This window comes from Notolepis coatsorum, assembly GCF_963971535.1.
Source record: "Notolepis coatsorum genome assembly, chromosome: 2".
NCBI lineage: Eukaryota > Metazoa > Chordata > Actinopteri > Aulopiformes > Paralepididae > Notolepis > Notolepis coatsorum.
The window spans coordinates 173,443,674-173,471,204 of NC_140166.1; the positions used below are offsets into that span (position 1 = coordinate 173,443,674).

Consider the following 27,531-nt stretch of genomic DNA (forward strand, 5'->3'; position numbering starts at 1 on the left):
ACGACGCTGTAAGGGACCAGCTTGCGACCCGAGAGGAGCCCGATTCTCTCGAGGGCCTAATCAGCCTCGCCATTTGCATCGACGGCCGCCTCCGGGAGAGAAGGCGTGAGAGAGCACGACTGGGACCCCCAGACGTTCCCCAGACCCCCCGTACTCGTGACTGTTCTGCTGACCGTCCTGCCCCCTCCGCGACTGGTGGTTTTTTTCCCTCCCGAGCTGTGACCAAGGAGGAACCCATGCAGCTGGGACGCACCCGCCTTAGCCCGGCCGAACGGGAGTCCAGGCTCAGGTCCGGCCTGTGTCTCTACTGCGGCCGGGATGGACACCGTATCTCCAATTGCCCTACCCGGCCAGAAGGACCAGGCTCGCCGGGACCCCGGGAGATCCTGGTGAGCCGTTTTTCCTGTTCCCACACCCGTGCACCACCTAACCGTCTGACGAGCGTCACCCTAGCCTGGGCGAACCAGCGGGCGACGGTGGGTGCACTCATTTACTCTGGTGCTGAGGGGAGTTTCCTGGACGTTGAGTTTGCCACCCAGGCCAACATTCCACTTGAGGACCTTGAGAGGCCCTTGGAGGTTTTCGCGCTGGATCATCACCGCCTGGCTGACATCACTCAACGCACCTGTCCTGTCCTCCTCACCATTGCTGGTAACCATGTTGAGAGACTCCAGTTCTTTATTACCAGATCCCCTCTTGTCCCAGTAGTCCTGGGTCGGCCCTGGCTCGCGCTGCATGAGCCCCACATCGCCTGGTCCTCCGGCACCATCAGGGGGTGGAGCTCCTCCTGTCATGCCCAGTGTCTTCAGGCGTCGTCCAGTCCTTCGCCCCGGAGTTCCCCTTGTGTGCTGCCCTCGGACCTCTCAACTATTCCCCCCGAGTACCACGACCTCGGGGAGGTTTTCAGCAAGTCCCGGGCTCAGGCCCTTCTTCCTCACCGGCCTTACGACTGTGCCATCAACCTCCTTCCATCCCGCTCCCAGCAACGTTCCTTTTCGTCGTCTCTTCGTCCCGACTCAGTCCGGTGCCGGGTTCTCCAATGGGGCCATACCAGCCGGTTTGCCTGCCACCCCGGCGTTCACCGCACTTTCTCCTTCCTGGCTCGTCGATTCTGGTGGCCCACCATGAGGAACGACGTCAGGGGTTTTGTTCTGGCCTGCACGGTCTGCGCCCGCAGCAAGGCCTCCCACCAGGCACCCTCCGGCCTATTACAGCCACTTCCCATTCCGTGACGCCCTCGGTCCCATCCGGGGAAGCCGAGGCCGGGCAATACGCCGGGTGGCTCCCGTGGAGGGGGGGGTACTGTGAGGATTGGTCCGATTCCGCACGCTTCAAGGTACCAATTACCTTCGCGCACCTGAAGTGAGTTCTAATCAGCTCGGTGGAGCCCTTTATATACTCTGGTGTTCCTAACGTTCTGTGTCGGGTCGTTTTGGATTACCACTGGCTGCTGCTTGTTTCCTCCTGTGTTGTCCCTCGTCTGTTTTTCTCCAGGACGTCTATTGGAAGTCGCCGCTGTTGCTTTTCTCTGCCATCCGTTGGATCTGTGCCTCGTTGCCCACTTTGCGCAATTGCGCCTTGGTGAGTTTTGGAACGTACTTTTTGGATACTCTGTTTTTCCTCGCATCTTCCTGACTCGGGACCTTTCTGTTTTTTGTGTGTTTGGGTAACACTGAAAATTTGCCGTTTTTGTTTGTACTGGACTCAGCTAAACTTGTGTGTTGGTAACACTGAAGATTAAGTCACTTGTGTTTATACTGGACTCAGCTAAGGAGGACTGGACTGCCTTGTATTCCATTGGCTTGTTTGTTGACAACTCTCTCTCTCTCCGTTCCTCCCCGAGTTGGATCTTCGAGTAGCTGCAGAGCCGCAGAGTCAGAGGCGCAACGCCACTGTGCCGTCTCTGCACCGAGACGAGCTGCAGAGCCGCAGGCTACTCTGCCAGGAACATTCCCCACTTGTGCTTTTTGTTGTTTTTTCTATTCCCTGTTATTTTGGAAATAAATACGCCCTGGTTTTTTGCTAACTCTGAACTACCTGTCTGTGCCGTGCTGTTGGGGTTGGTAACAAACCATAACAGAGGTACTGTATAGTTTAGATACATTAAGAGGTAACATTGTAAATTGTATATTGCATAGTAGTGTATATAAGAACCAGTTTCTCAGGAACCTAGCATGTCTTTTTTTACCATGCATATCTTGTGTCTTATCTATTCTATGCCTATTTTATTCTATTTTATTATTGTATTTTGCACAATCAATGCGGGCATGACCACCCGCATTTCACTGTATGCCCTGTATGTATGTGACAAATAAACCTCTTGATTCTTGTGGTCGAGCTTCCCCAACTCACTACAAACCTGAGCATCCATTATCAAAATGAATGTACTACCCCAGAATAAACTTTGTTAGCTCAATGCCCCCCCCCCCCCCCCAAATCGACTACTGCCGCAAAATACAATCTACAATATCTAAGTTAATTTGGAACAACAAGCGACCGTGAATCAAAATAACCACCACTCAGCGTAGTAAACAGGATGGGGGTCTAGCACTACCAGATTTGAAATTATATTTCTGGTCCTTCTCACTGAGGCCCCTGATTAACTGGTTTGATCCCGAGATTGCTGTGTTGTGGCGCGCCTTGGAGGAGGCAACAGTCTATCCACAAAGACTACAAGATATAATATACTCAAACACACGTCGACTAGAAAATGTCAATTACGATTTGGTCCTATCAGAGGTAACGCACAGAGGTCTTGTACTATCATGTGCTCATGGCACCTCGACTCCAATATTTCATAACCAACTATTACTTGTTGGGCATAAACCCATTAACAACCCTCAGTGGGAAAGGAAGGGAGTCCACACTCTGGGGGATGTTTGTGATAGAACCGGCCTTCACACGTTTCAAAACTTGAGAGATTTTTATGATCTTCCCGGCTCCTCCTTCTTTTATTTGCAGCTGAGGGCAGTGCTCAGGGCGCATGGGGTCCACACCCTTTTTTTTTATATTCATAGAACATATCTCAGACCTATGAAACTGTGTATGATGGGTTTGGTGGCTGAGTCCCGGTGCACCCTGTGCACTCTGTGGGCCACTGGCACTTATATGCACATGTTTTGAGAATGTCCACCGGTGGCTTGATTTAGGAAAACCATAACCACTAAGCTTTCGGGTATGTTGACCTGACAATTCCACTATCCGCAACAACACTACTCCTAAATGATATCTCCCAGCTGCCGGCTCCCATACAACAAAAAATACAAATTTTAGCGGGAGTTACAGCAGCCAAAAAGTTGATTGCTATGAGATGGAAACAACCTGAAAAACTTACAATGATCAATTGGGCTTTAATATTATTAGATGTAATTTATTTGGAGATCTCCACTGCTCTGGTAAGTTAAAGAATCCAACATTGGTTTGTGGGCATCGGCAGCCAAGAGAGTAAAATCCATGATCTAGCAGCGAAGTCGGGATTTTGGTCCTGAGGGGGAAGAAATTAATTTTGTAATGTCTGTGGCAGTATAATTTTATTTTTATATTCTGTTTTTATTTTTTTGACAATTTTACAATTTTATTGTCATTATTATTATTATTGCTGTTATTCTTTATTATTATTGTTACTGTATTGTGTCGTGTCTTGTTAAATTTTTTTCAAATATATATATTTCCCCCCTCTTTTTACATAGAATATAAAACAAAACATGACAGCACATAATACAATAATAATAATAAACAGAACATCACCAAACAATAATAATAATAATAATAATAATAATAATAATAATAATAATAATAATAATAATAATAATAATAATAATAATAATAATAATAATAATAATAATAATAATAATAATAATAATAATAATAATAATAATAATAGAATGACAGTAGAAATAACAAACAAAACAAAAAAGAAATAATAAATACATAAATACCCCCCCAGGACCAACACCCCAACCCCGCTCCGCTGCTAGATAGTGGCCTTAACTTTCTCGGCCGCTGCGACCCACAGCTCAATGTTGGCCTGTCCCACCCCAATTGCCCGTGCATTAGAGATACAAAGACCAATTGGTCAGAGACCAATTAATCATTGTGAGATTCTCAGGTTGTTTCCACCTCATGGCTATCAGCTTCTTGGCTGCAGTGACACCCGCCAGAATGATTATTTTTTGTTGTATGGATGCCGGTAGTAATGATATATCATTTAGGCGTAGTGTTGGTGCCGTAAGTGGAATTGTTAGGTTACATTATGTTTGAAAGTTTAGTTGTTATGGATTTCCAAAAACTAGCTACTGGTGGGCAATCCCAAAATATGTGCATATAAGTGCCAGTGGCCCTCAGAGTGCACAAAGTGCACGAGAGTCGGTCATAACCAGTCACATAGCAAACAGCGATATGTCCTATGAATATAATACAAATTTATTTGCTGGTGATTAGGGTTGCGGGAGGCTAATAATATTAGTCCAAATATCATCCCAGTGAAACTCAGAGTCTAATTCTGGAATGTTCCCTCGCCAGACTGTATCCAATGATACGTTTTTATATGCAGTGATGCCAGTAACTAGTTACTCTAATCTGATAACTTTTTCAGTAAATAGTAATCTAACTTTTTACAAGCCAGTAATCTGATTACAGTTACTTTTCTAAGTGGCTGTGCATTACTATTTAGTTACTATCTCATAATGCTGATGATAAGAGAGCCAGGGGTACAGTCAGCTCCGGAGATGGGACGTGCGCTCGCGCACGCACACAGACAGCCACATGTTTACGTTTATAGCTGATTTTAGAATGGCTTCAGCATGAAGTTAAATCAACTATCCAGTTCGTTTTATAGTATAATTTGGCTACTTGAGAGAGAGTGAGAGTGAGAGTGAGAGTGAGAGAGAGAGAGAGAGAGAGAGAGAGAGAGAGATTCATGTTATGCGCGACTTGAGGAGTACGCACTGAGTCCGGTGTCTCAGAATGGATTTGGTAGAGAGAGAGAGAGAAAAAACTGTTCTCTCATTCTTATGTTGTGGCAGCAGCAGGGGGGACGACGACTTGAAAGTAACTAAGTTACTTTGATAAGTAATCAGTAAAGTAACTACATTACTTTTTAAAGGAGTAGTCAGTAATCAGATTATTTTTTACAAGTAATCTGTGGCATCACTGTTTATATGTAGATTTGATTAAGAGTGTATACAAATCTGAGACAAATCCTCTTGAGGTTGTTCTGTCCCTGATAAGCTTAATAAAAGGGTGTGGGTATAGTGCTTGAGCCCACGGTACCCCATGCGCCCTGAGTGCCGACCTTAGTTGCAAGTAAAGTTAAATTAAAGACTCCAGTCACCCGAACAACTGCCTCTTTGAACTGCTGCCGTCAGGCAAGCGATACAGGAGTCTCAAGGCGAGCACAGAAAGACTCAGAAGAAGCTTCTATCCCCAGGCCATCAGGCTGCTAAACGAACAATGAATGAACACTACACAACAACAACCACCAAACGCACATAGCACACACATCCACACGCACACACTCACTTTAAACAAACACACTGTAGCACCCACTCCACACACTTATAGCACACACCCACTTTAAACAAACACACTGTAGCACCCACTCCCCACACTTTATATTTATGGATGAAGGATTGCACTACAACTCGTACACCTTACTGTAAATTGTACCTAAAATTGTACCTCATCCCATTTCTGCTTTGCACTAGATAGTACTGTACATTAGTACACTGCATAGTATTGTGTATTGTATATTATATGGTAACTCAGAACATTGTACATATGTCTATACCGAACACTGTGACCTCATTTTCTTCTTCTAAATTCATGCTATATTATGTTATTATGTTATTTGATACTATCTTGTCTAGCACAGTCTCTGGAGCGTAACAGTAAGAAGCATTTTGTATGAAAGTATTCTGTACTTCTGTATGACAACTATTAAAGAACTTGAACTTGAACTTGAAGTAGAGGAAGAATGAAGTGTTGTGTCTTGTTTCATGTGGGAGAAAAAAATTTATCACAAAAAAAATATGAAATTGGAGCAGCAAACCATTGTATTATATTTTGGGAAGCATCCGTTTGAAAGTAAAACTAAACCTGTTGAGAATACATTAATTCAAAGGTGATGTAAGTGGTATTTTTTTGTTTGTTAAAATAAGTTGTCTACATGCTAAAATAATAGCATTTTCTGGCCAGTAACATGGGTCTCCCAGTCACTCCGCTCTGCAGTAAACAGAAAATAAATTGTCTGGTATCCCGTTCCCACTTCATCCAATCGGGAGAGAGAACTCCACACTGCAAAAATGGTCTGACGAAAATAAGAAATAAAAAATAGTTTTAAGCAAATGTGTCCTTGAAACAAGTAAAATAATCTAACAATGCAGTAAGCAAATTTGGCTTGGCAAGATTTCTTGAAATAAATATGGTTGGATAAAGTGGGAAGGTGATACCAGAAAATGTATATTCTGTTTACTGCAGATCGGAGGGACTGGAAGACACATGCTACTGACCAATACTGACTTTAATCTCTTTGCAAGTGCTTGAGAGCAAATCCCTCGATTTAGAAAGATGAAAACAAACAACTAACAAGCTAAACAAAAAACGACTTTCTGTTGCATTGTATGAGATGTGTGTTACTATGGCATGTTGTAAACAGGCGCCAGAGAGCTCATTACCGGCGAACCCGTGTAGTATCGCCCTCTTGTGGTCAAAAGGTTTAACTTCATATTATGTATTTAAATGGACACTGGCTGCGGTTACATGGTGACTTTTAATTCCGAATTATAACTTCGGAATCAAATCATTCGGATGTAAAAAAAAATCATGCGAGTTTACATGTCAAATCTTAATTCCGACAAGGTGTTTACATGAAAGTCACTGTCTAATCGGGAGTTTGAGTCATCGTAAGGTTTGGCGCTGGGAAGGCTTCTGATTGGGTAAACGTAAACAGGATGTTAACGTCATTACGTTTACCAGAAGTAAACAAACAGCTGCGACCGGTATTCTCAGCTACTGTGCTAGCGTACCAAACAACATTAACCAGACTCTCGGTGTGTCTATTCTGCTAACGTTAAAGGCCTCTAAATGCTACAGCAACTTCAAAGCAACTGCACCACAACATCGACAAAGCAAAGGTGTTGCAGGCCTTTATGCTTCTGCAACATCGACGCACAGCCTATGTAACATTGTACCCCGTATGTAGCAACCCATTGATAACAAGCAGACAAATAAGCATAATTTTTACTTCCGGGCGGGGGGTTTCAAAATAAAAGAGCGACGTCTAAAAGCACCGTAAATACGTTTATTCTTTACAATATCTAATATATATATCTATACACGAACCTAAACTAATCTAAAGTTAGTTTAGGTTCGTGTTAACGTTAGATAATGTACAAAATAAACCTATTTACGGTGCTTTTAGACGTCGCTCTTTTATTTTGAAATCCCCCGACGGAAGTATTATAGTGTCTGTTGCTAGCAGCTTCACTTTTGCCGGCCGGTTCTGTGCTTTTTCTAGCTAACGTATCATCATTCGTTTCCAAAGGAGAGGAGAGAAAGACCGCGGCTCACATGCAGCTCAAACTACCTGTTGGAATAAATTAATTGATTGATGTTTAACTTGTCCCTGTGTGTGTCCAGTCATTTCGACTAGCAAACGTTGTATCTAACGTTACCTCAGGATACCATTGTATTTAGTTGGTTAGCTATGTAGCTATTTTGTGGATAGCATTTTGTATAGCATCAATACTAGCTGGCTGGCTACAGCTTTATTTACTAAATTATGGAGGCTTTTTAATCGTCAAGGTAAGAGAGGATTTGTCATGATCAACTGAAGGCGTATGCTATGGAACAATATGTGCCCCTGTTCGCGATCATCTATGTGTACTGTAGCCTATGCGCGATCATGTGCAGAAAGACCGGGGGGAACTAATTCCGAAAAAGCGTTTACATGGACAGAAAAAGCTTTAATTCGGAATGATAAACGGAATAAACCGGCCACTTACATCGGAATGGATTTTATTTCGGAATGGCCATTTTCATTCGGAATTAAGTATTTTCAGATGTTTACATGATAACTTTAAATAGGATTTAACGTTAACTCCGAATGAAAAGGGGAATAAACTGTCCATGTAAACGCAGCCAATGATGGAAAATCATTCAAATAAAATACTTGTCATTGACTGATCGGAAAAATATTCCAGAATCCATGTCCCTGACCTGCTGTCAGTCTATGAGCAACATCTCACCCAAATGGGCCCTGTAGTTTGCGAGATTAGCTGCAGACAGAGGGACAGAGGGACACACAGACAGACAGACAGACAGACAGACAGACAGACAGACAGACAGACAGACAGACAGACAGACAGACAGACAGACAGACAGACAGACAGACAGACAGACAGACAGACAGACAGATGGATGCAACCAATTGCATAATCCTTACCAGGCTTCTGCCTGGTGGAAATATTGAATAGCATACTATGTGGTAGTTACACTTTAAATCACATCCAAAAACATTACGGAGAAAGGGTTAAGGCTTGGACAAGTCTGTTATTCTTATTTCCTAAGGGAAATATGGTTCATATCAGCTTTAGACTCCACTTTTTGATCTGGAATTATGTTGCTAGAGAACCCAAATGTATTTACTGTCAACTAATGCATTAGCAAACATTGCAACAGGAAATAAACGTGGGTCGTTTTAGAATGTTATTTATTGTCACTTTGAAATTAGTGATGTGCAGCAACAATCTATTTTTGGCATCACGTTTCAAGTTTTCAAGTTTTGTTTTATTTGTCACAACATGCACATTACAGTGAAATGCTTGGTTCTGTATCAGCCCCCTGAGATTGCGCTTCATAAAGTAAAAGGAACTAGACAAAAAGTAGAAACACTATACAAATCCATCCCTCCTTGTACCAGCGGGCAGCACGATAGTGACCCCCTTCTTATAATTCTTACGCAAAAGGGGCGACGGTTGTGATTTGCCAGACTAAGCCCTCCCACTTTGGGGATAACTTATTACTAGACTTTGCGGGCGGAGCCGGTTACCATAAGAGATAAATTGTGTGGGGTACAATAGGTGGAGCCGGGTACAAAACTGTCCTTTCGCGTTTCCTGTACAAGGACAGTTAAGTCATCAGTGTACCTACAGGGCATTAATAAACCAGTTTAATTGAAAAGGGAAATTACAAGGAAGGAATATGTCGGCAAATAAAGACGGCGACGGTGGATGGACGAGCTTTGTGTGGAATTCAGAAAAAAGGGAATTTCTCGGACGCACTGGGGAGAGTTGGTGTAAGTATCTTTCCATCGTTTCAATCAACGCGGAGCTGTTTAAACACAGAAAACAACGTTGAACAGATGAAAACTAAGAGATGTTCGTGAACCACATCGGCTGCAACAACCGCGGGATTCCTCCCGGTTTCTTGAGTGAACAGCAGCACCTGTTAGAGCTCCGTGTCGTGACTGCTGGGCTTTTCAATGGAACATTAATGTAGTGGAGAGGACATTACATTGATACATAATCTGTCAAATACCTAAGAACTGAGCATGGTAGATGACCATATTTGACGATTGGTTCAAAGTGATAAATACGTGTCCTAATGCTTGTAAAAAATAAAATAATAATAATAATAATAATAATAATAATAATAATAATAATAATAATAATAATAATAATAATAATAATAAATATATGTACATATTAGCTCCCTAAATGTATCTATAGGCGAGAATAACGTTGGTTATAGACTATATGATTATGTAATATCGCAATGATCGTGATATTAGACCCAGGCGGGTGGACTCGGTGGAGGCAGCTCATCGATGAAAGGCTGTATCGGCGTCCTTTGTCAAAAAGGTCATTTTGAAGGACAGGCTATGGTGTGTCAAGATTAAGAATTACGTTTATGAACCAGAAAGGTTCAAGTAACCCTGTTAGTTGTGTCTCTCGGTAGTCTAGGTTATTTATTTAACTAGATATTTTGGGAAATATAATGTGCTTTTATTTAGGATGTGTTTTTTCGTCCAACTAACACCAGGAGCCAATGGATGTCTGTGGACATGTATTGGCTTGGCTGTGTTTTCCTGTTTTTCCAAAGATCATAATAAATGTTTTTATTTTAGTTGACTGGTTATACGATGGTTATAATATCGGACTGACTAGTTTCATGGTTTGATACTGAGTCATGTTTGCCTCATACCTAATTTGCTACTGGTTTAGAAGCATTGTAGAGCTGATTTTGCCTTGTTAGTAATATGATTTATTATTATGGTAGGTTGACTAGTTGTTCACAGTTCACAGTGGTGATGTGTAGACAGGGCCACCCCCACCATCACCAAAAGTCCCCCCCCTTCCTGAAAGAAAGGACAGTTGCCTGTATATTTTGTAGCCTGCGCGCTGATAACTCCTTCGAGAAACAATTGAGTGTGAGATCATGATTAAAGCAACAGGTTTTCACTGAGAAATTCGATTGAGATTGTCAGAGACATTCAGGAATGCGGAGGTTCCATTATAGACTTAGATTTGTCTAAGTTCTACCAACAACGCAGGCATACACAATACTTATAATGAGCTCCTGAATGCTCTAATGAGCTCTTACTTTGTTTTTTTGTATCACAGTGTAGTGTAAAACAGGCTTTCCACCGTATGATGCCAGCCTACACAGCCCGACAACAGGCGACTCTGGGTTGATCAGTGTTGAACTGAGAACTGATTATATCAATCATTAAATAGATCATTAGCATATATGCAAATTAGTGTACCCGATGACAAACAATTTGGGACCCCATGATGTTGGTTCCAGAGTAAATGTATGCATATGATATATGTCAGTGGTATGCTCTAACAAAAACATGAGGTATGTACCAGTTCACCCACTTGTATTAAAACCAGTTTAAAGGGGAACTACTGCCATTCAAAAAAAATAATAATAATAATAATAATACATGTTATTACTGTGGTCAAAGACCCAAATCCCAACTAGAGTGCTAAAACAAAAAATTGTGATATCATCAAGTGTAATGTCTGTAACCGCTCCATAGACAATGATTTGGTATATGTTATAGATGACACAGAGAATACCCAGGGGAATGTTCTGAGCTCATAGGTACATTTTCTTTTTCTGAACTGAGAACACTGCAATAAGAATAAAGCTCAATTTGGTATAAAAATTAAAATCTAAGATTCTGTGGGTCTCCCATTCATTGCCTATGGAGCAGCTCCAGACGTTATACTTTATGACATCACACGTTTGATTCTCACTCCTCTGGTTTTGAGAGAGAGTAGTTTTTGATCCTTCACTAATTTTCTTTTTTTGCCTGTGATTTTATGTAGCACTGGCAGTAAGAGAATGATCTACTATCGTTCACACTCATCACACAGACCACAAGAAAGAACATTGAAGCCATAGTGTTAGTGGGCCAACTGCCACCGTCGACTATGCAGTGGAAACGGTGGTTCAGTTTTTTTCCCCCCAAGACGTAACAGATCACTTACATGAACTCATTGTCTCTACGAAATCAAGAGTAACGCAGGGCACGGATCAGAGGCCTGGTGGTGGAATCCCCTGCTGTCCTCTCGTCTACAGTCCTTATGGCAACACGTTTTAAAAAAACAACTTCTGATCTGCATCTCGGGCCGGTTTGAGGTGGCTGACTGGAATTGTAGTCCTGAATTGTAGTCCTGGCAGCCATTTTGGGATATTACCCCTAGGAGTGCCACTGCACCTAAGCTGAGGATGGGCAGCTTTGATGGGGGGGGGCTGTGCTCATCACGACGCAGCTAGACGTGTACGGGTGGACACTGAACCCCAGGAAAATGAACACGTAGATATCATATTCATGTAATTAACTAAATATGAACCTAATATATCTAATACTTGGATTTGGTACCATAGGATTTATGACATTAGGGAGTTTTACATCTTGTGTCACAGTGTCTGTTACATGCCGAGCACCACTTGTGACAAAAAAGACGATATGTAGTCTTAACAATTATGCATCTGTGTGTGTGAGTGAGTTCAAATAGGCAAGGTAGTAGTGGGAAGGTCATCTCCAAGAGCTCGAGTGACCTCTGTGTTACCAGAGATCAAATAAGCTTTAATGAAAGATAAGCAATCATTTTAACATTGTGATAACAGCAGGTCCAAGGACAACTCAAAAGGTTTTCAATCGGTCTCTTACCGGCTGCATGGTCTTGACATGTAGCCTACGATAACGAAAGGAACTGCCAGTGCTCGTGGATAATGTCCTTACTCCTTAATGGTTATTTTTAATGCATGGGCAGCGGAATGGCGAAATGAACGGGACACGGTTCAGCATTCGGGTCTGTTAGTTTTGCCACTTTGCTGCCTGTGCATGAAAAATAATTATTAAGGACGTTATCTGTGAGTGATGATTAGGGCTGCACGATTAATCGATTTTAAATCGAAATCGCGATTTGGAATGATGCAATTATCAAATCGGAAAAAGAAAAAAAAGCGCACTTATTTTTTTTTATTTTTGTACTTAAAAAAAAATTAACCATGAAGTCCCATTGAGATACAAGATCGGTTTGGGAGAGGGAGGTAAGGGGTTTTAGATTGTGTGTTGTGACGTTTAGACTTCAGAGAGGGAGAGTAAAGTACAGAAAAAAAGTACCGTTGGGTACCGGTATCGATTCCCAGGTAAAAAGAAAAATTGTCAGGCTTGGTGTCCTGAAAAGACCCATGCATAGGCCAGATGCAAGCCGCATTTTACAATAAACCTCTGTGGGGCTGCTTAAATAATTTTTTTAAATTATAATCGCAAATTTAATCGCAATCGCAATATCTGTCAGAAAAATCGCAATTAGATTATTTCCCAAAATCGTGCAGCCCTAGTGATGATCATTCCTTTCATTATTGACCTTTTTAACAAACATCTCTATTCATTGGTGGTTCATAAGGGTCTCAAAATGGCAGTTCAAACAAAGACTCTTTAATGAAGGAAGATGACACATTACAAGCTGCGCCAACGGGATGAAAATGGAATGGTTCCTGTTCAGAATGTTGAGACCCATTGGGGCATATATGGAACTTGTGACCGCTGTATAGGGTGGGGGTCATTTAGCCTGCCAATGTCATGCCTTGTGGAACACTCACGTGACCCATTACAGGAAGCGAGAACGACTTGGTCGCTCTCCATTTTTAAAGGATCTCTGGTTAAAATCAGTTTAGGGACTGTCGAGTAGAGAAGTCGATCACAAACAAAATGGAGCTGCATACACCAGTCAGATGCAAATTACCTTGTTTCATTTGAGCTTCCTTGCATCTGCCAGGTGAACACAGATGACGACTGGAGCTCTTGACATTGACCCTGCTCCCTATTCCCCCTGCGTTCAACTACTACTGGTTTAGTCTCACCTGGCGGGTCCTCACAAAGCATAAAATAACGACAAACGCCTCATTAAAACATGACATGAAGTTTTGTATTCACACAAATGATCTGCGATACTTTAGGCGACGCTGGCATTCGCTTTAGTATCAGGATAATGTTACCGCCCACCCCCTATATGCTAATTTCAAGTTTCTTGTCGACAACAGGCCGGATGCTCGATATTGGCTTGCGATACCGATATACCGATATTGTCCAACTCTTAATTTCCGATACCGATATCAACCGATACCGATATATGCAGGGTTTCCCCCCCCCCAAAAAACGGAATAATTTCAGGTAATTAACATTACATATCTCTTGTTGTGGAATTAACACAACATTATGCATACTTTTGACAATAAATAAAATCAGAATTTGTTCTTACTTGCTTGCCTGGGTAAATAAAGGTTATAGAAATGTAAAAAAAAATATATATATATATATTTTATTTTAAACCGATACCGATATTTTCCGATATCACATTTTAATGCCGATATCGGCCGATAATATCGGTAGGCCGATAATATCGGATATCCCTAGTTATAACAATGTGCTAGAAAGAGTGAGCTGTAAAGGAAGTCAAGTGCTTTCCCTCTCCTCCAGCTGGACCATCTCCACGGGCTCTCACGCTAAACCTGTTTGAAAAGGCAGCAGAGCGGGAAGGGTCTCTCCGCGGGGCAGGGGGTCGCTCTGGCAGTGGCGCCCGACAAGAGTCACTAGTGCTTCTGGAACTGCCACCCAGGACTTCCTTCCATAATTAGCGTCGACATTTTGACCACTGCAGTGATCATTCTTTAGATGTCAAAAGTCTGTTTAATTATTTCATTATCTGTTAACTCATCCAGCGTCATCGCTTAATGAGCCAGGGGGCGCTAGAACGCCATTGCTTTAATCAATGGGGAGACTGCAAGATTTGCGAGTGCTTAAAATTAGGGATGCACCGAATGGGAAATTCTTGGCCGAAACCGATACCGAAAATAGAAAACAGTTGGCCAAAAACCGAAAGCCGAAAGGCCGAAAATGATTCATAGAATAGAATTCTTTTTTACCAATGTTGTGGAACATTATGATTATGGAAAAATATATGATTATGGCAAAACTTAACTTAAATAATAAATAATCACTATTATGGGTCCATAAAACATTTATTCAGCACTTCTGAATGCATACAGTACATTAATTCCATCTTTTCTCTGGCTGCTGCAGCGGACATCTGTGCTCTACTGAGCGCACCTTTCTAGTCCCCACTGATGAATGTGCTCTCTTGACTTTGGCACAGTAGAAGACGCGCGACAGACAGACAGCGTCAATGTGAGAAACACAACCCCCCTCCCCTCTCGCTCTGAATAATATGCATATTAGATCACTCAGTGATTAACCGCGACGGGCATATAGTAAATAAGGATATAAAAGCATGTTAAAGACGCATTTATTGGACGCGTTGCGCGCAGACAGGGCACAAAATTAACTTTTTGACTCACCGGCCAGTGGCGGGTAGATGGGAAGAATCTACCCGCCAAGTATATTTCTTACCTGCCAACTTTTTTTTGATTAAAAAAAAATAAATTATTATTTTATATAATTTTTTTTTAATAAAATATATATATTATATAATCATACTTGTAGTTGTATTATCTGCGAGACATCGCCACCTCGCTGTCTGCAAACAGCTCCACTGTCTGCGTGTATACTCGAGTGGCCTCCAGCTCCAGCAAGGATTCTCCGGCGCTGCAGCTGGACCCTAAACTCTTACATTCAGCATGAAAGGATTCTCCTGCGCTGCACCTGGACCCTATTCAGCAGCCCTCATGCGATGTAAGCCAGGGGCTCGAATACGCATGTTGTAGGACATTGATGTCAGGCGCTATCTGTAGCTACTGCTGGATGGCGTTGGGACAATGCCTCTGAACTATTTAGTTTACTGGGACATTTCGTAGTGACTAGTGAGCTAACATGAGCTACCTAGCCAACGGAGGTATTATGCACTGGACACTTGCTGGAGCAGTTGTTGATGTCGGGAGCTATCAGTAGCTAGCCAGCTGGATAACGTTACACAATGCCTCATGTATTAAACTAAAAGTGAATAGTTGACTGGGTCATTTTGTAACAGTAGCTAACATCAGCTCACGGAGGTCCCTCTGACTAGACTAACGTCACGGTGACTGTCCTCTGTTTACATGCAGCATACAGAAACAGGTGCGGGAGGGGTAGGAGCAGCAATGCGCTGCATGTCTGTGCTGAGACAGCGAGTGAGAACTCCGCTCAGAATTGGATCATGATTTTCGGTTTTCACATGACTATTTGATTGCCCGCCACACGGCGGGCAGACCTCTCAGTGGGAGGCGCCAAACGTAAAAACTGAGCGCCAATGGCGGGTGGCGGGCTCTAGTTTCGCCCCGTGCGCAGAGTTTACATAGAAACAGCGCGACTCCCGACAGCGTGACATCATCACAACAACACGCGTTAGGTTACAGGTTGTTTCTGTTTCGGTGATATATTTTCGGTGAAAAAACTCTTTCGGCCGAAAGCCGAAAGGCAATTTTTTGCCATTTTCGGCAGAAAACTTTCGGTGGCCGAAATTTCGGTGCATCCCTACTTAAAATATATCTTATATTATAGCTATGGGTCTAATACACCCGTCGATTGTCAGTGAGTTGCTTCCAGTCAACATGCACAAAACAGATTGTTTTTTCATCCGTACATTTCCGTTTTATACTGTTTTGAATATGAGTATAGTTTTGGTGATTCTTAGTAATCCCAGGAAAAGACGCGATAATAGCGTTTTAGTGGAATACACTAAACACGTTGTCATTTTTCGCCTGATTATCGAATCTTCCTGAAATCAACGCTAGATTATCAATATTATCCAAGTTCCTCGTGCATACATGAAATGGCCGTCGTAGCGCGGCGCTCCCCCCCACCTCCTGCACCCAACGGTAAACAGCCACACACACACAGACAGCTTCGATCGCGGTAGAAAGAAATAGCAGATCAACGCAAGATTTTATATATAGAGTCCTTACCTGGTCTCTGATGTAATGCAAAAGAAATAATCCAATTATCTGATCGCCATTCCAAATACTGCTCGTGGAGGTCCGTCCCACATTGCCCGGCTTTGCATATGAAGGGGGGGGGGGGGGGGGGGGGGGCAGCATCACAGATGTAACGTTGTAAACGCTAGTCCTGCCGGAGTATTTAAACCCCGCCCGCACGGCTCAGATCGGCCCAGAAAAGAAACTACACCATTTCTAATAGAGTGCAATACTGGCTGGAAGGCGTAGGCGGCGGTATTTGCCCTTTTGCGAGCTCAGACCCATTCCCAATGATAACATCAGGCTGGATGGATGAAAATGAATGGATATAGCTAATAAAAGAAATAACGATTAAAACCCGGCTTTTCTCGTGATTGGCGCTGAACGGTTGACGAGTTAACCCGACTTTTTCCGTGATTGGCGCTGAATGAGTTAATGTTACTACAAAACGTGAGCGGAAATCAGTTATAGGATCTTAAACTTAGGCCTCAAATGCTCACGTTTTCCTAATGCAGATGTAATAGACATAATAATAAAAGGTTTAATATGCTTGTAGTTGCTTGTACACTATGAGTACTTTTAAAATAATTTTTAGAGTGAGACATTTATGTTGATGACTATGGCTATAATTCAGGCGCTGTAATCAGCTGAGTCAAAAAGTTTTCACAACAGTGACATCACTTTCATCATAATAGGCTACTCTATCAGCGCAAGACAGGACATCCGAGTAAAGCAAATTCTAAAATTAAAAAAGTTGTAACTAGTGTACTAGTGTATGTGCATCCATTCGCCAACAACGTTTTTTTTCTGTGATGCTTTAGCATGTGGAAAAAATACTGTATAAAATAATGACTTCCTTTCCTTTTCCACAGTTAAGATCTTGTTGTTCTACCTGATATTCTACGGATGCTTGGCTGGAATTTTCGTTGGGACCATCCAGGTTTTGCTTCTTACATTAAGTAACTACAAACCCACCTACCAGGACAGGGTTGCGCCCCCAGGTAAGCAGGCTCTTTATGACTCATTGACTTCTGATTTTTGAAGCTTTTCTGATGCTATTTTTCTTTTTTTACATTACAAGGTCTTTATGTCTATCTATCTACCTATATATATACCGTATATATTAGGGATGCACTGATCCAACTTTTTCAGTCCTGATACCGATACTGATACCTGGTCTTAGGGTATTGGCCGATACCAAGTACCGATTCGTATAGACTTGGACTGTCATTTTGTGGTCATTTTACCAAAATTATTGCGATATAATACCATTTTCCTCCATTATAGAGAGTTAGCATGTCAAAAATGCACCAAACCTTGCTTTGATTTCTGGCATGTTAGACGTGTTTCTTGGTATCGGAAAATCTCAGACAACGATATTTTATTTTAACCTGGTATCGGACCGATATCCAATACCAGTATCAATACATCCCTAATATATACATGATATATACTGAAGTAGATATGTAGTCTGCTATGTAGTCTATGTAAAACTATAGTCAAAAGAATACAGCTTTGTATTTATTTAATAGAACACGAGAGAGCGTGTGTTATATAGTAAATGACATCACGGCTATGGTCGCAGATCATCTCAGCCATGATGTTACTTAACTATAACACACAACCTTGGTTTTATACAACTGATTACATACATATCTGATTTCATATTGTGAATAAAACACTGAGATGTCAAGTTTTGACAAAGTGTTAATTCAGCTCTATGTATATGTGTTGCTAAGCAACTCCTGGCCGTGATGTATGTTAAAGCAAATAACACACATGGATCTCTGCTAATCAGATTGCTCGACCACAAGCAACTGTTGGTGAGCAACTGGCAATATTATTATCACACTAATCTGAAACATTTTGCATAACCATTTGCATAGCAATCATTACTGCCCTGCCGCCTCCCACTGTCACTGTGGGGCTTTCGATGATGTCTTTTGACGGTTTCTGTGTGAGCGTGATTTTGAAGAGCTCCATAATTGCTGGAAGTCTGTCTGACCTTAGAGAGGTTCAGCCATTTTGTCCTTCACTCCTCTCAGCCAGTCAATGGTTTTCCCCCCTCAGGGTACCGGGGAACAGCCTCACTTTACGGCTTTTACTATGATTGAAATGAGGACTATATCTGGGATGGTTCCCATCAGCACGTTCACACTAGTACGATATACCGCTTTGTAATTCAATGCTTTTAAAGAACGATTTAGTCCGCCCCCCCCCCCCCCCCCCAGAATGAGACTAAGAAGTCTCTAAGCTTGTTTTTTTTGGTGGTGACAAATTCTTCACGTAATCTGTAATGTTCCGAGAGCATGTCCGAGAGACACGAAACAGTGCAACTTTTGTACGAGTCGAGTCTCAATACAGCTTCCTTAATCTCTGTGTTAAATGTACAGAGAGACAGCGCCATGCCAAGAAGGCATTGCCCCCACCAGCCATGCTTCGCTGTGCCAGTGGCAGTGCCCACTCGCATAGCACACGCTGTCGCCCTGCGGTATTTTTAGCAGCCATTGTAAATGACTGGCCTCATGCACACGGGTTAGCCCACCGGACTGTTTGCCTGTCAGCCATACCCCCCCCCCCCCCCCCCCCTCCAAACGGTTGACTATCAAAAGACTGGCCTCTAGCAAAGGGGATAGCAAAGCAACGACATAAGTAGGTGTGGAGTGTTGTGAGTTGAAGTGAGTTTCCATTGGTGGCCCGATAAAAGGAAGGAGAAGGCAGCTAGATTTTTCAGAGCTCAAGTCCCGCCTCTCACTCTGGGGCTGAAAGTTTCCATTGTGAGTGAGACACACACACGTGAGGGTGAGCGGGTCGGCTGTGGGGGCAGAGTAGGAGCAGGGGGGGTGCTGGTAAACTTTCACAAGACTTGACTGGGAAAGTATAAACGTCTAAAATGCTGTTGATTCTCCCTCAGGGTGTTTTTTATTTTGTATCTTTTTTTTTTTATTCAGATTTTTTTGGAACGGTGCTCGTATCTAAAAGGCAGTTGGTGAGACTGAAAAAAAGGAAAGGGCAGTGAATGACTGTTATGTTTCCCCTCACTGTTCTTTCCCATCTCATTCTATTCACGTCACGCCTCACTGAGGCCTCGTACTCCAGGTCTGTGGAAAATTACTGCCACACAGAGCTGACAAAAGACCATCAGAGGAACCCCCCCCCCCAAGACCCTCATTTGAGATGCAATTGTTATGTTTTGGCAAAATCTTCATTTTGAAATCAAATGTGCTCAATAAAAAAAACAGAATCATAATAATTTGGCATTGAATTTTTAATTTCAGTTTGCATAATTATGAATAACCATTATGATGATGAAAAAAGTTTTCTAAAAAGAGCCTTCACGTTTTTTTTTATGTTGTAGATACATTTTTACTTCAAGTTGGTACTTTTTCATCTACCCGTAGTGGTAATTTATCTGGCACCTGTACCGTATTGATGGACCTCATTTCTCTTGATCTTTGTTGTGTTCAACTTCTGATCATACTGTAACTGATCATAACTGCTTTCTGTTCCTTCCTCAGGTTTATCACACACCCCTCGCTCAGAAAAATTTGAAATCTCTTTCAAACTCACCGATCCGAATTCATATACCAAGTACACCAGCAGCTTGAAGGAATTACTAGCTTTGTACAAGGAAGAAATTCAAGACAATCAAATGCAATTTGAGGACTGTGGAGGCAAGTATAAGCCAATCATACATGGATTATCATAGCGGTTACGGTTAAATATTATGATTAATAAAGCTGTTTTTTATTTTTTTACTTTTCTGAATTTACAAAGCTTAGGCTGCTTAATATTTAAAAATGTACTTCTGAATGTGTTCTTAATTTTTTATTGACTCTTATACCTGGAACAATTTACATTGTAAAAAAGAATAGGAATTCATCTACAAATGACCATGTCAATACAATGAACCTACAAATAAGTATTGTTGTTCTTTGTACATGATGCATTTATACGTGCACATGCCATACAACTAATGTGCCCTTTTTGTACAATTTATAGATGTGGCTAACACATACAAGAACCGTGGGGATCTCGACACCGATTTAGAGTTGAGGAAAGCTTGCAAATTCCGCAAGTCTTGGCTGGGTAGCTGCTCTGGGGAATCTGATGACACGTTTGGATTCAAGGATGGGAAGCCATGTCTGATCGCCAAGCTAAACAGGATTGTCAATTTTAGACCAAGGGTAGGTTTTCTTTTTGTACTAATCTGTGCTATAATACAATGACGTGAAGTATCTTGTTGTAAGAAAGCGACGTTGGTGCGTTATTTTAACATCTAACTTTTGGACAGAACTATGAAAAGTTGCAGATGATAGTGTTTCGCTTAAAGGAACACACCAACATTATGGGAAATGCGCTTACCATCTTCTCCAAGTCAGTCAGACAAGAAGATAGATACCAGTTTACCCTGTGTTCAGTAGAAAGCTATCTGGCTGCAAGCTAGCTTAGCTTAGTAAAAATGTATGGAAGTGTGCTAGCCTAGCTTAAAACTCAAAAGGTGTTTTTGACCCAACAGCTAGGCTAGCTGATCTGCACCAGCTTCCATTAATTTGTGCTAAGCTAGGCTAGCCGGAGAGTTTTCTACTGAACTCACCAAGAGGAATTCGGTATCTTCTTGTCTGACTCTGGAGAAGACGGTAAGCACATTTCCCATAATGTTGGCGTGTTCCTTTCACAGCTAAAGTTTGCTATGATTGGACCGTTGCTATTCTTATTGTTTGGTACAAGTAGAAGAACGGAGCAAACGACAGTGGGGGTAAAGAATGGGGAGGGTTGAAGAGCAGACTAGCTGAAGCACAGTATGATGATCAGTCACTGCAGCTCTGCTAAACACATGCTCACTGTAAGGTCACATACTTATACATACATGACCAATGAAAATATAAGGTTTCTATTGGAAACCACTTCATAGTAATGGTTAGGTTAGCTTTTACAATGTTATGTTACATAATTTCAATACATTATGAGACTGGAAGATAGTCCAAATCCTAACCGATATTGAAAAGGTGGTACAGTAGAGTTCAAACACAATCGTCAGAACGCACACATTAGACGTTTTTGCCAACATAGAGCACCATGCACTTGAAGATTACACAACAGGTAATTTAAACATAGAATCTTGCAAGCGGCGCTGCAGGGTTTGACATTAACACCGCCGCCCACAAAATGTAGGTAAAATTTGGCCTTTTCCCCCTCACCTTTCTGTTCTGAAAAAAGGCACTTCCTGGCGTAGCATTTTTAAAGGGATACTGCCAGTGTGTTTGCAGTCGAAAACTACATATAGGGCTGCCTGGTCTTGCATTAAATATTTTTGGAAGGTTGTGCATCGAGAGAAAGGGGAGAATGAAAAAAGGAAAAGGCACGCGATTTGTAATTTTTCTCTCTGTATCTCGGCAAGGCATGAGACTAGAGTTGCTCCGTGACCAGCAAGGTCTCCCCTACATTGACACTGTGCCACAGAGAACATGAACGAGGCATGGCACTACCCGAAACTAGTAATATTCACCATATTCCCCACTTGCGGGCAGATTGTCGCTAAAAACATCCAAATTATCCTCTAGTCTACAGTGGCCATAATGGTTCATGCCTTTAGGTAAAATCCCTTCCTTCCTTTTGTTTGGTATTTAATTGCCCGATTTCTATGAATAAAATCATCATATACCTAGGGAGGATACCTAGGGAGAAAGGCATACCAAGCCGACTCAAAAACCCTTTTTAGTGAATGGCAAACAAATGACTCATTTCACTTTCAATTCATCCTGGATTTTGAACGTTTAAAAGTAGTCATAGCTATCGTTGCAAAACAAAGTGGAAGTAAGTCAGGTCAAATGCAGCAAATACTCGCAGGCAAGGTTAACTATAACCACCCTTTGCACCTGCATTGGAATGCATGTCCGTCACAATGCAACAACGCACAAGCAGCAAATATGACTGTATGTTCATCGACCCTTTTTTCCTTTCAGGCTCCGCTCAACGACTCTGTGCCCATGTCTGTCCAGTCCAAAATACAGCCCAACTTGATCCCTATCCACTGCACTAATAAGGTAAGTTTCCGATTGCAGAATTTAGTAACAATGCACCAGTGAATCTGTCATTTCAATATTTGTCATCAGAATTGCAACACACGGTGTGAAACAGTACTCCTAATGTTAAACGCAAACATTCACACTAAAACGGAATGTTGTTCCTCTGATCTTATTTTATAATCTATATTACTGCACATGGCTACTTTTTCATCAATTAAATTAATACAAGCAGTCAGATAAATTAACTTTTATTTAGAAAAAAATAAACGTCTTTACTAGTGTTGCATGATACAGATACTAGAAAGGTATCTCAATACCCAGCTGTTAAAAACGGTTCAATACTCTTTATTAGTATCAATACTTTTAGAATAGCCTGATGCTGTATTTTCTATTAGTTGAGTGGATGCATGACCAGAGCACTATCTTTAATAATACAATAATAATAATAATATATTTGATTTGTAGGGCGCTTTATAGTTGTGGAGCAAATCCCAAAGCGATACATTGTAAAAGAACATAAAAGCTAGCAAGAGACAATTCTTTTTTAGTAATAATTGATTATTTTCCGTCACTGCATCGATGCAGAATCGTCCACGTCCGCATCGCGATGCATCTTAATCTGGTGGAGTTGGTCCATCAACAGTGAATAAGTGACAGACTTTGTGGGCTCGTAGAATTTTTGTTTGAGCTATTAACTCTTTCTCTGCCAGCTATTATCCTCATCCTGTGGTAAATGCACCACGCTTTAAAATATAGGCATTTTCACTGTGCGTCGCGGTGTTTGCAGGGCTATATCTATTCTATATTATAGCTATGGAGACAATACTATGGCTCATTTGACAGTAACTATCCCTCGTTCAACATGTAAAAAGAATAAAAATGTTCATGTATACCTGTGTGTTATCCCTAGGGTTGGGCATCGTTTGGATTTGAACGATTCCGGTTCCGATTCCGATTCTCCATATCGATTCCTGTTCTAAACGATTCTCGATTCCGATTCTTTGAGGTGCAGGTCAAAACAGGTCACAGCTTATTTCGAAGGAGATTTTTAGGAACCGGTTCCTATTAGAACCGGTTTTCGGTGCCCAACCCTAGTTATCCCGTCGTGAATATTGTATAGTTTTCAGAGTGATCCTGGCTAATTCCTGGGAACTACGTTATGGAGAGATATGTGAATTTTGCTAAATGTGTTCGCGTTACTCACCTGGACACGCTACTGTTTCCAAATCAAAGGTATATAATAGGTATTATGTTTAATCATGAATGCATCAAAGGGGGGGGGGGGTTTGATGCTCTGATCATCAGCAACGGCATTTGTTTTGAATACTACATACGTTGAACGGCTGGATCGATATGAAATCATTGTAGGATCAAGGTGGAATTGACGTCAGATAGTCCTTACCTTTGATCAGGGTTATTCCAAAAAGAATATTCCAATTGTCTGATCGCGATTTCCAGTATTGATGTCCATCGGGTCCCCGACATAATCTGGCACAACACATGCATCGAGGGGCCATGGAAGCCTTCCAATGTGCTCGGGTGAACTGCTAGATTTGCCTGGACCAAAATTCTCCGCCCGGACGACATTAGATGCGACACACAGTCTGGAACAGTGTTTCAAAGAGTGGGTGATACTGCCACCTATACAGGATCTGGCCGGTATTGCACTCTCGGCGTCTCAGTATGGCTTTTAACGGTAACATAGAGGTCCGTGACACTGAATAGAATATTAAAATCGAGAGAAAAAAACGGACCAAATAACGTATATATACGTGATTGGCGTTCAACGGTTGGCGAGCAAACACGTGTATATATACGTGAATGGCGCAGAGTGAGTTAAAGAGAAGAACGGCCATAAAATAAAAGGTATATTATGTAGGGGGTACTACAATGTCAGAAAGAAAGCCCCCACTGCCCTCATGCTGAGCAGTCATTAAAGTCATCTCGCCCAGGCAGCTCAACGAGGAACTGAATGGAGCATGTAATAACAGAGAAATTAAAACTTAAAATATAGATCCAATACCAGGCTGACTACTGTTTTCTGGAAGAGGGAACGCTTGTAAGCTAGGACAGGTATAACTTACATTTCTGAGTTTGGTCGTTTTCCTGTAGCCATTGATTTTGTGATTTTTACTCTCTGGGAAGTGTGAGCAGTACAGGTAGAGGACTACGTGGTTGAAGTAATGGAGCAGACAAAGGAATGCGTGGTTGAAGCACACAGGCTGCATCAGACTAGTGACTAGATTCAGAAGTTGTGCTTACCACTGCTGTGTAGGGTTGAGTGGGAGTAGCAATGGTGATATTGGGCGCAATATTTTGTCATTTTCAAGTCAAATACACATCGAAAGTAACTGCAAAATGTATCAAGCTATGACCTGCAGTAAAACCAGCCCTGCTTCACTTTTGTGATAAACTCACAAAATCAATCGACACTGGAAAGCAAACACTCTGAAATGTAAGATGTACCTGCCCGAGGTTAGAAATATTTTGTATTGTTGTAGTACCCCCTACAAAAATAAACGAATAATTTTTTGAATGGCCGGTTTCCCTTTAAAACTACATCCAAATGGATTTTATTTAAATGTAGGGCTTTCAGCACTGAATGGGAACATGTGCTTCAGTACAACCATCATGGCTAATGCGTCACAGTGTCCTGAGAGATGTTCCATTATTCAGTCACCAGGGAAGCTCCAGGATTGGTCTCTGGACGACATCACCATTGGAGTCTTGCCTCTGTTGTTGTTCAGCTTAAGAGATACTTGTTCACATTCACAAACCAAACTGTATAATGTTGGGGGGGGGGGGGGGGGGTTCTCCCTTTTAATTCTAACAAAAAAATCCACATCTGTCTCAATATACCTGCAGATAACCCATAGCATGAACAATGATGCTGTATATACCGTATATATATTTATTCTTACTGTATAGATATCTATCCACATCTGCCTGTACATACCTGCACATAATCCCTTTACATATCTGTATATATACATATCCTTTACCTACGTTACTAGTTACGCTGCTGGCCAGTATGACTACTACCATACTGCCTTTATACCTGTAGCACTGTACATATTAATATTACAACTATGTACATACATCTGATTAGCACTTTATATATTTTATACCCAGTTTAATCACCTGTACATTGTATATTACTATTGCACCTTACTGTTACATTTGCACTCTGGTTGGATGCCAAACTTCTTTTCATTGTACTGTACTTGTGCTGTATGATGACAACACATTTGAATCTAATGTAATCTAATCAAACGCAACCCCCCTTTCCCTTCACAGCGAGATGAGGACGTGGCCAAAATAGGGGAGATCAAGTACTTTGGCTTCAATGGCGGCTTCCCTCTCCAGTACTACCCGTACTACGGCAAGCTGCTGCAGCCCCAGTACCTACAGCCCCTGGTGGCAATTCAGTTCACCAACCTCACCAGGGACGAAGACCTGCGCATCGAGTGCAAGGCGTACGGCGCCAACATAGACTACAGCGAGAAAGATCGCTACCAAGGACGTTTTGACGTTAAGATCACCATCTTCAGCTCATGACCTCAGCTGTGAAGTTAGCACTTTCCTCTCGGCCCGTGAAAAAATGAAAAACAAGAAGAAAAAAAAATGAAAAAAAAACGAAAGGAAAATGTTCAAATAAACATGACTAGTCTTGGAACAAAACTTTCATAATATACAGGACCTACACTTAATCTGTGTGCTTTACACTAGCTTATCTGTGTATGTTCGAGGGTTAGAATGTATAAAAAGAAAAAAAAAGATAAAATAAAATACAGGAAGAAGTAGCAATAGCAAATATTTATTCTACTGTAAATGAAAATATTCCTTGAGCCATGGGACATGATCATCTATTACTGTAAATTGCAATTCCACTACTGATATGTAGCGAGCAGTGTTTCTGTCCCTTAAGTATTTCCGCCTAATGTGGTTTCTATATATTTTTGGAGTGTCCAGTGTCGTAGTCTAGTCACATACCATGGCCTTTTCCACGTCGTCTTATGTCGGTCAGCTTTAGTGGTCCAAGGTGTGTGTGTGTGTGTATGTGTATGAGTGTGTGTATGAGTGTGTGTGCGCACACTGCGTGTTTGTGTTTCTGTGTGCTTGTTTAATGTATGTGTGTTTATGTACTCTTACTAACAAAAAAAATACTGGCATGGTACTCTCTGATCCTTTAGGTCCATGTATTAGTAATATGGCTGCACTCCGTGAAAACCTTCTACTTCTCTATTGCGTCTTTTAAGTTGATTGTGGAAGGAGGCATTTCTACACCACTTTTTGTTTTATTTTTTATTTAATACTTTTTTTTAGATTCACCTTAGCCGTGGGACATGGTTTAACAACAATTTCTGTACGATATCCATACTTCCGCTTAACTCTTTTAGTGTTAGAACTTGTGTGAGCCCAGCCTGGAAGACTGTCACCTTCATGGAAAAACAAAGTGGCAACTCAGTGCTTTTAAAAATCTCTTTTTTGTGTGTGTGCTGGAGACATCACATGACGGTGGTGTAACTTTCTATTGAATGTTTTAGCCATTTTCATGGTGGAAGAATTTTATATTTATGCAGTTGTACATTTTTTTTTTCTTCGCAGGAAAAAGTGTAATGTATATGAATCCAATACCAAAGTCACTGGTCAAAAATGGTTAGAATATCAGAAGCAACGCAGTACCCCGTGTTCATAGGATGTCTAGTTTGTTGTAAAAGTGCTTAATTCAATGTTGAACATCACAACACATTGTCAGGAGTCCATCTTGCTCTTGTCACTTTATTTAATCTGGATAAGACTGAAACAAATAAATAGAAAAATAAGCCTGTGGTGATGACGTCTTTTCTTTTCAATTACATTCATGAACATAAAAAAATTTAAAAAGGAATTATCCGTCCAAAATCTTGAAGAAATACTGCACCTGTAAATAAGAAATTGATCAGTTTATTACCTTTTGAAAACATAATTTTATATTGTTGGCAATTAGTTACATCATTGACCATATTCACACGGTGGCCATTTTGATCTTATGTCATGCTCTGGGTGGGATTCCTTTCCGCTCTGTGGGAAC

The 27,531-nt window shown here is 41.5% G+C and overlaps 2 protein-coding genes across 2 annotated transcripts in view; one reads left to right on the forward strand and one right to left on the reverse strand.

The window, feature by feature from the left end:
* Positions 1 to 9,062: 9,062 nt before the first annotated feature.
* atp1b1a (ATPase Na+/K+ transporting subunit beta 1a) lies at positions 9,063 to 26,190 on the forward strand. Its single transcript, XM_084309258.1, has 6 exons — positions 9,063 to 9,295; positions 17,301 to 17,429; positions 19,947 to 20,102; positions 20,431 to 20,615; positions 22,395 to 22,475; positions 25,755 to 26,190. Exons 1-6 carry the CDS (start codon positions 9,202 to 9,204, stop codon positions 26,013 to 26,015), a joined length of 906 nt encoding a protein of 301 aa, XP_084165384.1. The 5' UTR covers positions 9,063 to 9,201; the 3' UTR covers positions 26,016 to 26,190.
* Positions 26,191 to 27,225: 1,035 nt separating this feature from the next.
* Positions 27,226 to 27,531, reverse strand: part of nme7 (NME/NM23 family member 7) — a 52,038-nt gene continuing 51,732 nt past the window's right edge. Inside the window, exon 12 of the mRNA XM_084309253.1 lies at positions 27,226 to 27,381. Coding sequence (XP_084165379.1) covers positions 27,349 to 27,381 — 33 coding nt within the window. The 3' untranslated portion in view covers positions 27,226 to 27,348. The remainder of the gene's footprint in view (positions 27,382 to 27,531) is intronic.